Genomic DNA, 13,398 nt, shown 5'->3' with positions numbered 1-13,398 from the left:
TCATCAAGCCTTGGTCTCCCTCCATGTCTTGGCTCTCTTTCACGATGGCATCATTTCTGGATTTCACATGGTTGCAGGATTTTCCAGCAGATGGAAAGTTCCATTGACAAGATCATGCCTTCTTCCTGGGGGCTCCAGAAGAACTACAGGGAATTGCTGTGATTGGGTTATGTGTTCATCTCGGACCCAATGGCTGTGGTTTAGGGAGCCTAGTGCCCTAATTAGGTATAAAATACCTGCCTGCACATGGTAAGGGAGGAGAGGATTGCCTAAAAGCAAAATTAAAGAATTACTGTCTCAAAAAGGAGAACCGAAGCTGGGTAGTAAAACACTAAATGTGCAGTATCCCAGGATTGATCCAAGCCCAGCAGTGTTATCAGAGATCCAGTCTGAGAGGTGAAAGATTGATAACTGCTGTGTATGTTTTCAGGCTTTATGTAGTTAAAACCCCATCTAGATACAGTTTTGCATTTTGTCTTGCATTTTGCTACATGGCGTTTACTTATTGGGGGCGGGGAGGTAATTAGGTTTATTTATTTAGTTTTGATGGAGGTACTGGGGATTGAACCCAGGACCTTGTGCATACTAAGCACTCACTCTATCACTTGAGCTATACCCCTTCCCCGCTATGTGGCATTTATAGTTGTCTTGTTAATAGCTGCACAGAAAGTTGTTTTACCATAATTTACCTAATAATTTTCCCTTGTTAGGGACGTAACACCTATTTCTGCTTTTTTAACAATGCAATGATGCATGCTCATTTCCCAGTTGTCCCAGGCTTGGCCTCTCTGGTTTCTTCTATTTCTATTATGGTCTTATTCCTTTTGTATCTCCTTACTGCTTTAACCACTGTACTGGACATTTTCACCCCTTGGTAAGGTCTGACCAGTGCTAAGTAGAGCAGGAGCATATGTGTGTTAATTCAGCCCAAGATTTGTTTAAGAAAATTCAACTGAGGATAAAGAAGATGTGGTATATTTATACATGAAATACTATTCAGCCATTAAAAACGACAACAGAATGCCATTTACAGCAACATGAATGTCCCTGGAGAATATCATTCTAAGTGAAGTAAGCCAGAAAGAGAAAGAAAAATACCATATGAGATTGCTCATATGTGGAATCGTTAAAAAAAAAAAAGAACATAAATACAAAACAGAAACAGACTCATAGACCTAGAATACAAACTTGTGGTTGCCAAGGAAGTGGAGGTTGGGAAGGGACAGGCTGGGAGTTCAAAATTTGTAGATACTGAAAGGCATATGTAGAATAGATAAACAAGATTATACTGTATAGCACAGGGGAATATATACAAGATCTTGTGGTAGCTCACAGTGAAAAAAATGTGACAATGAATGTATGTATGTTCATGTATAACTGAAAAATTGTGCTCTACACTGGAATTTGACACAATATTGTAAAATGACTGTAACTCAATAAAAAAATGTTAAAAACTCCCCAAAATAAATAAATCTCATTACTTCCTTCCTGCAAAAAAAGAAAGAAAGAAAAAGAAAATTCAACTGAGTAAAATTTAAAGATAGTTTTATTCAAAGATGATGACTCAAGCAGCATCCAATGTGGTGGAGAGAAAGAAAGCTGTACTAAATGAGACTTTTCTGGGCAGAAGGGAGTGAGAATAAGGGACTTATATACTAGCAAAAAAGGAGGTAAGTTATTGCAAAGTTACTTTCCTTTAGGGGCTGGCAGGAGTCTCAGGCAGATTACCCTAAACAGTGCTGATCAGGTAACTCCTGACTGACTGCTTTAAGAGATTCTCCATTTCTAGGAGAGCCAAAGTTAACTCTTGGTTTGGTGATGTAGAACTCAGCATAAGTGACTCCATTTTGGGCCTGATTTGAACAGATCACATTATATTTTTTGGTTTCTTTTGTTTTTATTATTCAAACTATGAACTGTGATTGCCAACCAACGTTCTTTTGTCTTTATGTGTGTGTGTTACTGTTAAGCTGTGTCTTCCTCAGTTTGTGCTTGGAAGCAGGCTAGGTTGAAGTCTTGGGCTGATTGATACCTAGTTTTATATTTGTATAATTGGCCCATCTTCCCAGCACATTGATATTTTTAAGTACTTATTTTTCTGTCTGTCTTCCGGAGCTTTGTGTCTTCTGCACGTTTTATCATTCTACCGTCAGTTGTTTCATCTGAGTCATTGATGACAGAGGTGACAGGGAAGCAAAACTGGAATTGGGTGTGCAGTGTGATTACAGTTATTATCCCCCCCACAAAACGTGTACACAGAAAAAGGCTAGCACGGGATATGTCAGAATGTTAGTTATTTTGGATAGCAGAACTATGGGAGGTTCTGAAAATGCCTATCTCAGTTATCTTTAAGGAATATATATTACTTAAAAAATGTTTATCAAGATCAGATGACAGTAAAGAGGTATGTGTTCCTCTGGTGCCTTCAAAATTGATATTGATAACACATTTCGGGCATTGGTAAGTGCTATAAATAAAAGAAAGCATTCTAAGGAGCTAGGGGATGATGGGAGTGGAATTGGGTCATTCTTTTCAGTAGGGTGGCCAGAAAAGCCGTCTTTGAGGAGGGACTGTCCGAATGGAGACTGAGTGAGGTGGCTGATGGAGTAGTGAGAAAATCCCAGAGTTACTGTGAAGGCTCTGAGTCAGGTGTGAGCTCAGTGTATTGAGGGACAGCAGAAAGGTTTTTATTTCCATTACTGTAGGAGGAAAAAAATATTTCTGTGATTTATTGAGTACATTTTTTCTTTAATGGAGTTACTGGGAATTGAGCCCAGGATCTTGTGCATGCTAAACACACACTCTACCAACTGAGCTATACCCTCCTCCCCGTATGCATTTTCTGTAGATCACATTATTGACAAGAGGCTTTTGAAGACAGGATATGGCCATGTTGGGGATGATTCTAGACTTTCAGAGTAAGGCTCCTCCTCTTTGACCCTATGTTATTACAACTGAACTTGTCAAATGAGGTTATTAGCATTAGAAAAAGCTAGAAATATTGCCTTTGCTATTCCAAACCACACACATACACACACACACACACACACACACACAAACACAAACACACACACAATTTTATTCCCCCAGTAGGAACCCAGCCTTTTTCAGTGAGAGGAACACACAGGTTCCCTACACTCATGTTAAGGATAAGCCTGTCTCGAGTGATTTCTCTCCTGGGGTTTGTGTCTGTAAGTGGGGGTGTCAGTTGCCCTGGCAGCTGGCCACAGGGCTTGATTAAGAAGATGGCAGGCTTGGTATTTAGTGGAAAGGTTAGGCTCAGCCTGATGATCCTCCTCCAGGACAGGGTTGTAATTTGCATCTAAAGCAGTGTAAAAAATAGTTTGTGTAAGTAATGGAGTCACTCAGTAAATGAAACTTAAGAATATTAATGCAGTTTAATGTCCTCTAAGCTGCTGGGGTTCTCTCCTAGATGATAACAGTGAAAATGAGTCCTGCAGACGGTGTTCTGGACCAAGCAAGTTCCCTTCCCCAGGCTAGGAAGCCAGACCTTGACCACAGGGACCTCCCCTCCTCCCCCATGACTGCTCCTTCGGGCCCTCCCTCGCTGCCTTCTCTTCTGTTGAAGGAAGCCTTCTGTGCTGTTCTGAGCTCCAGGTTGTTGGCTGGAAAGCAGAGGGGCCCTGGAAGGCTGGTGGGGGAAGCCTTTCAGGCATAAGTTTCTCTAAAAATGTTGACAGGCCTTATCTGAGCCCTTGTGCCCAGGATGCCCCACATGTCCTTCACCCTAAGTGCTCTGCCTTTCCCTGTAAGGTCTGAGTGAACCAGAAGGAAGGAGGCCTTGGAGAAGGCTTTTTTTTTTTCCTTTTAGAGCAGCGCTCTTATTTCCTGTTTATTTACATCAGCACCACAACCTCTTTGGGGAATGGCTACAGGGCTGTGGGAGGGTGGGTGGTGATACGGGCTCTGCTTCACTCACTGGTCTGGGTCCTTGGGTTGAAAAGAAAGAAAGGAAGTGGGAGGGGGTGCCTGGGAGCTGGGCTGAGACACCTTGAAGCAGCAAGGCAGCCTTTCCCCGCCACCGTGTGCTGGTCCCAGAGCTACTGAGCTGGGTCCTCAGACCCAGTGCCCAGCAGGGAGGTGGGTGGGAGCGGGCACTGGTCTGGTCCTGCTGCAAGGCTGCTGCAGAGGTGGGGGCCTGGCCGTCCTGGCACACGAGCTGGAAATCTGAGTTCTGTTGTACACTCAGTGCACTCTGGACACTGAGTAGTCAATGGTAGGTTAGGTAAAATTAATCAGCTCATCAGTCCAACAAGTCTTCGGGTACCTGCTGTGTTCCAGGCACTGCTCAATGCGGTGGGAATCAAGAAGCCCAGGGCTGCTGACACACCATCGTGTCCGACGTGTATGTGGTGTTTATCCACGTGCCCCAGCCTGCACAGACTCAGCGCGCACGTGTGTTGATATGTCCGTTATAAAGCACGCACAGGAAAGAAAAGATGAACGAGGTCAACAGTAATAGGTCCTGCTCTTTCCTCCCACCTCGACGGACTGTGCTGCGCACCTCCCACGTCAGCACTGGCACGTACCGCCGCCTGCGGCTCACACCTCGCCCTTCCGTGGGAGCTTTGGGAAGAGGATCACTTTTGAGTCAGAGCCGCCTGTTGGATGAATGGAAGACGGGATGGAGGAAGCAAGGCAGGCAGATGCTAAGTGCACATTGCTGATTAGCACACGGGCCCCAGCAAGGCCGGGGGCCCCCTCCATTCTTTCTCCTCTCCACCCTCCGTGGGAAGGGTGCTCGGGTCACCTGGGGTGGGTGTTTCAGGTTCCTGGGCTCTGGTCCTGTGTGCTGTAGTCAGCCTGCTGAGGGGTGAGGGTCGGGGTGGTACATGCAGTGGGTACCTGTTGCTGTTCAGTCCGTTTCTAGTTTTAATAGGCTTTCACTGGTGTTGCATTTGATCATCCAAACAGCCATTCCAGGTAGCGGTCCTTTCCCCACTGGGAGGCCTGTGCTGAGTGTAATGGGCAGCAGGGCTGGGACCTGGGCCCTGCTTTCCCTTGTCTGGCTGCTTCCTCCTCCTGCAGAAAGTCTTCCTTGGCATCTGCCTATGTCACCACCCCCTAGAGGAGCAAACCAGTGAAGTGCTTGGCATCTCCGACTCTTGGCCCAGTATCTGCCACTTTCTCCTGGGTGACATCTTGGGCTCAGGTTTCTGCCTCCTCTGGGCCCTCGTTGGAAGCTACCGCCAGCATTCAGCCTCCTCACTCAGGGCTAAGGGGCCCAAGTGAACATCCAAGCGGGAGGCCTTTGCCCACACACGGGGAGGAGCCAGAAGGCTGCAGGCTGCAGGTTCTCCTAGGTTCTGTTCCCTCGGCCTCTCTGACACCCGCACCTGGAACCTGGAGAGCTGGCTGACTTGCCCCCGGCCCCTGTCTTCCCGGGCTGTGCCCCTTCCTCTGGGACAGGGGTCTGCCCTCCGCCTTTTCCTGTTCCAGCTTGTGGGAGAGCGGTTGTCTCCGCAGGTGTTTGTTTCCTGCTCTGAGGAGACCTCCAAGAAGGGCTCTGAGGTTCCTTACTCGGAGGCCTGGTGTGAGGCCCAGGACCCTGGAGTTAACGTGCTTAAAGGCAGGTGACATCTCACCTAGAAAGTTCGTCTCCTTCAGGCTTGTTTCTTCGGGGAGTTTACTTAATTTCTTAGCTGCTCATCCCAGGCCCCCTGATGTCTTGACAATAACAAGTCACAGTGTCTTCATAACTTTTCTTGACTTCCTTTTACTCCTTCCTGCCTCGGGATGCCTCTCCTCACTTCACCTCTTCCTAGCCAGGAAGGAGAGGAGCGGGGGAGGGTGATGTCTGGGCTAACTTTCATAAAAGGGCCCAGCAGGTCCGGAGACAGTACAGAGCCGGAGCCCCCTGCCCCTCCCCTGCAGGGGCTGTGCCTGAGTTCCTTCCTGCCCTTCCTAGCTGGGCAGCCGGCAGCCTTTGTGAGTTTCCTTGACAACAGGATGGATGAGTTAAAAATAACCTGTGCTGGGGCTTCTGTGCATGCACACGCGTGCCCTCTCTTCTGCTGTGTTCCACTCAGCATCCGTGGGAGGCCTCGGTGGGTCCCTGGTACTTGCATTTGGAAGCCCTGTGGTTTAGGGGTCAGCTAGGTAATCACACAGCATCGTTACCTTATATTACTGATGGTAGCTGATGGGGTGTGGGTGCTAGTGTTGATGCAAAGAATGGAAAGCTGTTCTGAATGCCTCGGTCTTCACTGAGTCTAACTGGAGAGAGACAGTCCTGGGGGCGGCGTCGTGTTTCAGAGACTCTTGGGGCAGTGGAATAGGATACAGCTCCAGGTGGGGGTTTGGTCATATCTTTGCAGGGAACCCCTACCAGATAAGGAGGGTCCTTTCACCCTTGTATTGGTGAGGATGCGGGAGTACAGCAGCCCTTGGGTGACTTGTCCAGAGCCACTGGCTGAGCTGTGGCAGAGGAGGGAGCAGCGACCCCGCCATCAGAAGCTGTGGCCCTTGAGCTCAGATCTACTGACGAGGCCACCGCCACAAGTTCTTTACCAAGGCCAGCTGCCTCTGTGTCAGCAGTCCCGCAGCAGCGAAGGCCTCGACTTTGCAGTGTTGTCACCGTCGTATGTTCATTTAGAAATAGCTGTCTCCACGAGGGCAGAGGCTGCGCCTCTCTTTGCAGACCTGGGGTGACTTCTGCTCTTCCTCCCGCCTCCTTCCATCTGTCAGTACTTTGTGTAAGGATCTGTGTGCCAGGCATGAGGATGTCATGAGAGCAAGGTGTCGTAATCCTCGTCTTCAGGGAGCTTGCGGTCATTTGGAACAACAATTACAAAAAAATCTCCCAAGTCCCCACTGTGGCCAGTGCTGAGAGGGAGGAAGAAGGTCTGATTGTTAGAGGGGGAAGGACTGAGGTGGCGGGGCAGGGGTGAGAGCAGGCTGGGGGCACATACTAGTGCCACAAAGTATTTAAATCTGGAACGTATAAAAAACTGCTCCAAAGCAATAAAAAGGCAGAAAACTCAGTAGAAAATCAGCCAATGACTTGACAGATGCTTTGCAAAAGAAGATACCCAAATAGCCAAGAAACCTTTGAAATGGTGCTCAATTTCATGTATTTATTAGTTATCAGGGAAATTCAAATTGTTCAATTTGAAAAAGATGTAACTTTTGTGTTTGCACACTCATGCAACGAAATCTTTGAAGATTTGGTGAAACATCTTTTGCCATTTCCAGTTTACCTTGTTCTGAATTTCTTACTGAAGAATGAAATGGATTCCAAGATGCTTAAATGACAGGGAATCCAGTGGAATGGACACAGTGAAGTCAGAGACCTCGGTTAATAGGCGATCTGGGGCGAGCCATTGAATCTCCCAGAGCCCCTGTTACTTCATTTGTAAGGAGGGACCTTTTCTGTCTTTTCCTTTCCTCCCAGAACTGCTCAGATGTTCACAGGTGTGGGAAATGTGCTCAAAACTGTGAAGGGCTATTCAGATACCAGGCAGTATTGTTACTCTAATTCCAAGTGATTTGATTTCTCCACCTCTTCTCACAGCAGATACTCTTAAACTCCCCTGAGAAATAAAAGCTCTGAGTAGAAGGATGGTCCCCAGGATGCAGAGCGGCCTGCTCCTTGGTACTTTGGATGGAAAGCCTGTTACTGGCATGGCTGTGGTCCCTTCCCCCTGACTGAGGAGCAGGACGGGTTCCTGCAGGCGCTTCCTTACATGACTGGGACCTGGGGGCAACTCTGTGCGTGACATCAAAGTGTGCTGCTGCCTGGGCCCCAGGGGAGGGGCAGTGGTGCACACCAGTCCTGGTGAAGCACTGACTCGAGTCAGTTGGTCCCATAGGGCTCCCACACTGACTGGGGCTGGCGTCCTCACGGGGTGTTCTTGTGACGTCTGGAAGTGACACTTGGACTTTGGGGAGCCCAGCTGGGGAGCAGTAGCCAGCATTCCCAGCTGCCCCTAAGAGAGCCTGGCCAGAGCTGCTGGTTGCCCTGGTGGCTCTGAGTCCACAGCTTGTTGTGGCAGAGCAGGGGCTGCTCCCTGTGTGACTTAGGTGTTGATGGAGAGGGGTTTTCAAAGGCGAGTGGGTCTTCTTGGGTGTCTGCAGCCGAACCCTTATAGGCAGTGGACCCTGGGATCCCTGCAGTAGGGGCAGGATCGGAGCTGAAGCCTGACAAAGTCCCTCTTGCGTTCTGCAGGTACAGAGGAGCCCCTTTCTCACGCTTATGGATGGTCCCCTCCCCCGCTCCCCTAGAAGGCGGGGAGGTTGAGCAGGTGGTCAGCTGTTCCTCATCCTCCCGTGGTGCGGATGCCGCCTCTTGCAGCAGGGAGCTGGCCATCTCAGCACGTGTCAGCACAGTGTCGGGGTCGCCCAGAGTCCCATCTGTTCTGCCACCTGACTGTGCCAGGTCCTCAGGCCCTATCTGAGTCTCTCTCACAGATCTTTCTTGACAGGCACATACGTCTAAGTATCCTGCTCAGCACTTCGCCCTTTTCCTCTTCTGTTTTTCTGCTCCGTAGGAGTTGGAGTCAGAAGCAAAGGTTGATGGAGAGACTGCGTCAGACAGTGAGAGCCGAGTGGACGCTGCCAGCCTGCCACCCTCTGCAGACGATACCCCAGAGGTCCTCAACAGGGCCCTTTCCAACTTGTCTTCAAGGTAGCCTGGCTTAGCGGTGCAGGTGCTTGCCGGGGGGCTTGCGCTGTCTCCAGGAGCCATGGAAGACCTGGAGCCCTTGGAGAGCCCACGGTCTTGTGGCAGGAGCCCACCCGTGTTAAATAAAGTGTGTGGGGCAGGCCTGCCCACTATCACTGGCACGGTCTCCCCTGCCTCTGCCCAGAGCTCCACTGAGTGTCATCTGGTGCTTAACAGTGACTCTGAACACAGCCTGGGCGGATCTGGCCCTTGAAGGGTGCCCTTGGCTGCCTGGGAGGCACTGTCCAAGGAGGAGGAAAGCCCGATCATAGGGGCGCATGCAGAGAAATGGTCCTTGGCGTTTGTGACTAATGGGCAGGCCACTTTCCACTGAGCCCAAGTTTCTAGCTCAGAGTTCAGTTTCTCTCTCCCACACGCATGCCTTGTGGACATTCCTTAAATTCTCTTGTAATAATTGAGAAACATGTCAACTTGGGTGAATCCGTTAAAACTTTGGTCCCTTGAGACTCTGGTCCTTCCAGCACCAGCTCTACGGGTAGATTAAAAAGACAAACTGTAAGACTCCAAAACATTATCTAACAGTGTTCCTGTGAGTGTCTCCCATATGTCTGTCCCTTTGAAAGGTTCAGGGCGTGTGGATCTGGAGCCAGACAGACTCCCAGGGCTAAGCGCTTCCCAGCTAGGTGACCTGCGCACCCATTTCCTCAGCTGTAAAAGCTGGTAGTGTTGAGAGTTGAATCAGTTCATACAGGTAAAGCCTTAGCAAAGTGCCAGGTACCCATGTGTGACGGCTTTTATCACCACGGTGTGTGATGCTGTGATCACCATATGCAGGGGCAGAGCAGTGCAGGATTCTGCTGCAGGGAAAATGTTCCTGGTTTTTCCCTCCAAGAGAGAGGCCCCTAGAAGCCACCCAGGTGGACACAGGAGTGGAGGACACTGCATTTCCCTCGGGACTCTGGCCTGATTCATTCCTGAAGACATAACCTGAGTGTGTTTTTCTAAGGCCTCGGAGCACCTTCTGAGTTCAGTATGGATGAGGTGATGGCCCTAGAGAGGCGGCCCTGCTCCTGCCAGCGTGCGACTAGTGCCCTGTCGAGGTGCAGGGGGTGCTCCCGGAAAGGGCTGACCTCAGGGCCCTCTCAGCCCAGGAAGGACCTCCCCCGCGGGTTTGTGCTTCAGTTCTTGCCGGGCTCCTAACGTGCCTTCTCCTTCCCCTCCTCTAACTCAGATGGAAGAACTGGTGGGTGAGAGGCATCCTGACTCTGGCCATGATTGCGTTTTTCTTCATCATCATTTACCTGGGACCAATGGTTTTAATGATGATTGTAAGTGCCATCTGCATGTTATTTTAGTTTTGCCTCTGGTTTTTCCTGCAGGACCGGGCATTTGAAGTGCCACGTGTTGGGTTGGTTCTGGGAATCAGTTGGGGTTGAGGCTCCTCAGACCACATCTGCCTTAGAGTTTCTCACCTTCCAGCAGCCAGCTGGAGAGTTGTCGATGGGCCAGTTGGACATGGTTAAAGATGTCTCTTCATTTTAACATTTGATTTTATTAATTCAGCTGTTATATTAAACTGTGACCCTTGCCGTGAGCCTTTGTGACTCTTGGTTTCTTTCTTGTTTTCCTGTGGCCTCACCCACAGGCTTAGGACTTTCATTAAGAAATCCCAGTCCACAGTACTTTTCTCTTAGTCTCCACAGTGTCATGGGCAGGGTCAAATGCCTAACAGCTGACTGCTGAGCAGAGCCCTTGGGACTTGTCAAGTATGTAATTCTTTTCAAAGTCAAAAAGGGGAAGAGATTGAGTTCTGGGAGGTTCTACAATAAAAAGCCAAGTGGAGTTTCAGAAGCATATATTTATTGTGAGAAATTGGATCTACTCCGTGCAACATGACAGGCATCATTGCCTTGTGGGTTGGTGCAAGACAAAGGTGGAGAACAGGGTCACTCGGGGACTGACAGTGTTCTTAAATATAATGTTTTTCTTGAAGGCCCATGCCCTGTTTGTTGGTTTCTGTTTCCAAAGATCATAAGAACTGGGGAGGTGAGTAAGTATTCTAATTCTTCTGTCCTGCAGGTGATGTGTGTTCAGATTAAGTGTTTCCATGAGATTATCACTATTGGCTACAATGTCTATCACTCCTACGACCTGCCCTGGTTCCGAACCCTCAGCTGGTAAGCTCTCTAGCCTCACAGGGACCCTTAACAGATTTCGACAAGTGTTTTGTGGTAGGTATTTACGGTCGTGGTGGGAGGGAGCCGGTGGTGGCCACGGACCGGCACAGCACCTTTGAGACCCAAGTGCTGTGTGGGCCAGGCTGTGTGGCTGGCCTGTGGGGAGTGTTTTAGTAGTTACCCGGGGTCTGGGCTCTTCCTCAGAAGAAACCAGAATGGCTGCGTCTGTGACCATGTTTGCCTCGGCATTTGGAGTCCTGAGACTCTGTACAATCCCCTTCCCGCCCCCGCCCCCTTCTAGATCGGTGTATCGTCCATGCTGTGGTGTCCCAGTGTCCCATGAGAGTCATCTGGGAGCTGCCAGTGCTAGTCTTGCTGTCTCTGGAACGTGGCTTCCTCACCCTTAGAACAGGTGATTGAGACCTAGCCAGTGTTCTTTGGAGGCTCCATGGGTGCCGATGGGCAGGAGTGAGACTGAAGGCAGAGGATCTGGGCTCCTCGGAGGAACTCTGCTTTCTCCTCCTAGGAAAGAGCATGGCTGTCTTGAAGCAGAAACAGAACCAAAACCTGTAACACAGGTGATGTCCGAGACCACTTCCTGGTCTGCAGCTCTCTGCGGTATTGACCACACTGTTCTCAGGCTGTGACATGTGAGCAGAGGACTGCCGTGGTCCTGAGAGCCCTGGGCCAGATGCAGACCCTTCTCACCCTGCCGTGTGGGACTCAGGGATTGAGTCCATTACTCAGCAGGCCAGAGGTTAGCATCTTGGACCCCAGCAGATCGGTCATGGCCCAGGGAGTGGACATGCTCGGACTTGGCTGGACACATCCTTCTCGGAGATGCTTCCTCATCCCCGAGCAGCACAAGCTGCCTTGCAGTCCCCATGCCTGCCACCTGCCCCGGTATAGGTCTCTCTCGTGGCTCTTTTGTAGCTGGAAAGCAGTTTTGACTTTAGTTAATATACTCACAATGTCTGACCCCTGACTGTGGCCACTGGCCAAAGAGGGTGTTTTCCATATAATAGAAAATAAGCCCAGTATGGGAGTTCTTGAACTTCCACAAGTTAAAAAATAAAGAGAGAGAGAGAAACTCTCCATTCTCATTCCTGTCTGGATCTTTGCTGAGTGGTTAGAGCCGGGCACTTGTTTGCGTACTTGGAACCACCACCGAGGCTGTGAAGGCACATCAGTGATGGCCTCTCCCTTCCCGGAGCCCCAGTGGAGGAAAGAGCATATAAACAAGTGAAGAGTTAATGCTAGTGAAAGATTTGTGTGTCAGAGCCAAGCTTCAGAGAGGGAGACAGTCTGAGATGGAGCATAATGCATTGCTTTGTGAAGAGAGCAAATACTTCATGCTATAGAATTAAATACAGGAGAGGCAGATATGTTAGGTCATGCAGGGTTTTATAAAGAAATGGTATTTGAGCAATGGGTGAAAAACTGGGTAAGTGAAGAGGATATTCTAGGCAGGGAAAAGAGGGGAGCACGAAGCAGACAAATGGAGAAGCCAGAGAAATCCATTTTGGCAGGCGTGCGGGGTCCCCGGCGGGAAGAGTGGAAGTGAGACTGCGGAGGGAGGGCGAGGTGTGTTTCGGAGCATTGGCTTATGATCTGAGTGTTAAGTTAGGCCTGATAATGCTTCCAAAGTGGTAAAAACTGAGTCCCAGGTTTGTGATAAATGGAGAGTGAATGAAAGCCACAAATTTCTAGACAAAGCTCTCACCTGCAGTGTCACCCAAGAGCAGGGAACCGTGGTCCACCTGTCCCTCTGCAAGGTTCCCCGGGGGGTCTCGGGCGTTGGGTGGGCTGCTGCTCTGGTTGCTGGGGCTTTCTGGCAGCCTCGCTGTAAAGGCGAGGCCACACGGGCCCCTCCCTTTGACAGTGACCTGCCTTCTTTTACAGGTACTTCCTACTGTGTGTGAATTATTTCTTCTATGGTGAAACAGTGACGGATTACTTCTTCACTCTGGTCCAGAGAGAGGAGCCTTTGCGGATTCTTAGCAAATACCACCGATTCATTTCCTTTACTCTCTACCTAACAGGTATGCGTTAAGCGGCTCACCAGCTCTTATGTCTCTCTTGGTTTTGCATAGCAGCTGAGGAGGGGCTGGGGCATTTCTTGGTTAATGTAAGGTTTTGATGACCTTGACTCCCGCGCCGCTGGGGAGTGGAGCTGAGGGTTCTGCCTTACATAAGCTGTAGCAGCTCTTCACGAAGAGAACTAAGATGGAGGGGCTTGTGTGGTTGTGGGGGCTGCAGTTTGTGCCTCCTGTCCTTGTGTTCCAGGACCTGGAACACAAGGTCCTCTGGACCCCCCTGTTGGCAGAGGTCCCCGCAGAGATCCTGAAACAAAGACCACCCAGGAACTTGTGTGTAAAACAGGTGGCCATTTTAGGAGACTGCCTGAGGGACACTGCAGTATATTGGAAATTTTACTAATTTCGGTTTAAAAAGACTGTGGGCAGAGAGGATATAGCTCAGGGGTAGAGCACATGCTTAGCATGCACCAGGTCCTGGGTTCAATCCTCAGTACCTCCATTAAAAAACAAAGAATGGAATTTTGTCAAAATAAAAACT

At 49.6% G+C, this 13,398-nt stretch overlaps 1 protein-coding gene across 1 annotated transcript in view; it reads left to right on the top strand.

The window, feature by feature from the left end:
- Positions 1-13,398, top strand: part of CDS2 (CDP-diacylglycerol synthase 2) — a 46,703-nt gene that overhangs the window by 18,563 nt on the left and 14,742 nt on the right. The window contains exons 2-5 of the mRNA XM_072943847.1: positions 8,511-8,647; positions 9,876-9,972; positions 10,724-10,821; positions 12,724-12,863. Of these exons, the coding sequence (XP_072799948.1) occupies positions 8,511-8,647; positions 9,876-9,972; positions 10,724-10,821; positions 12,724-12,863 (472 nt within the window). The remainder of the gene's footprint in view (positions 1-8,510; positions 8,648-9,875; positions 9,973-10,723; positions 10,822-12,723; positions 12,864-13,398) is intronic.

The sequence above is a fragment of the Vicugna pacos genome, chromosome 19 (assembly GCF_048564905.1).
Source record: "Vicugna pacos chromosome 19, VicPac4, whole genome shotgun sequence".
Taxonomy (NCBI): Eukaryota; Metazoa; Chordata; class Mammalia; order Artiodactyla; family Camelidae; genus Vicugna; species Vicugna pacos.
The sequence above is the reverse complement of the archived record's forward strand: the minus strand, read 5'-3'. Positions and strand labels throughout refer to the sequence as shown.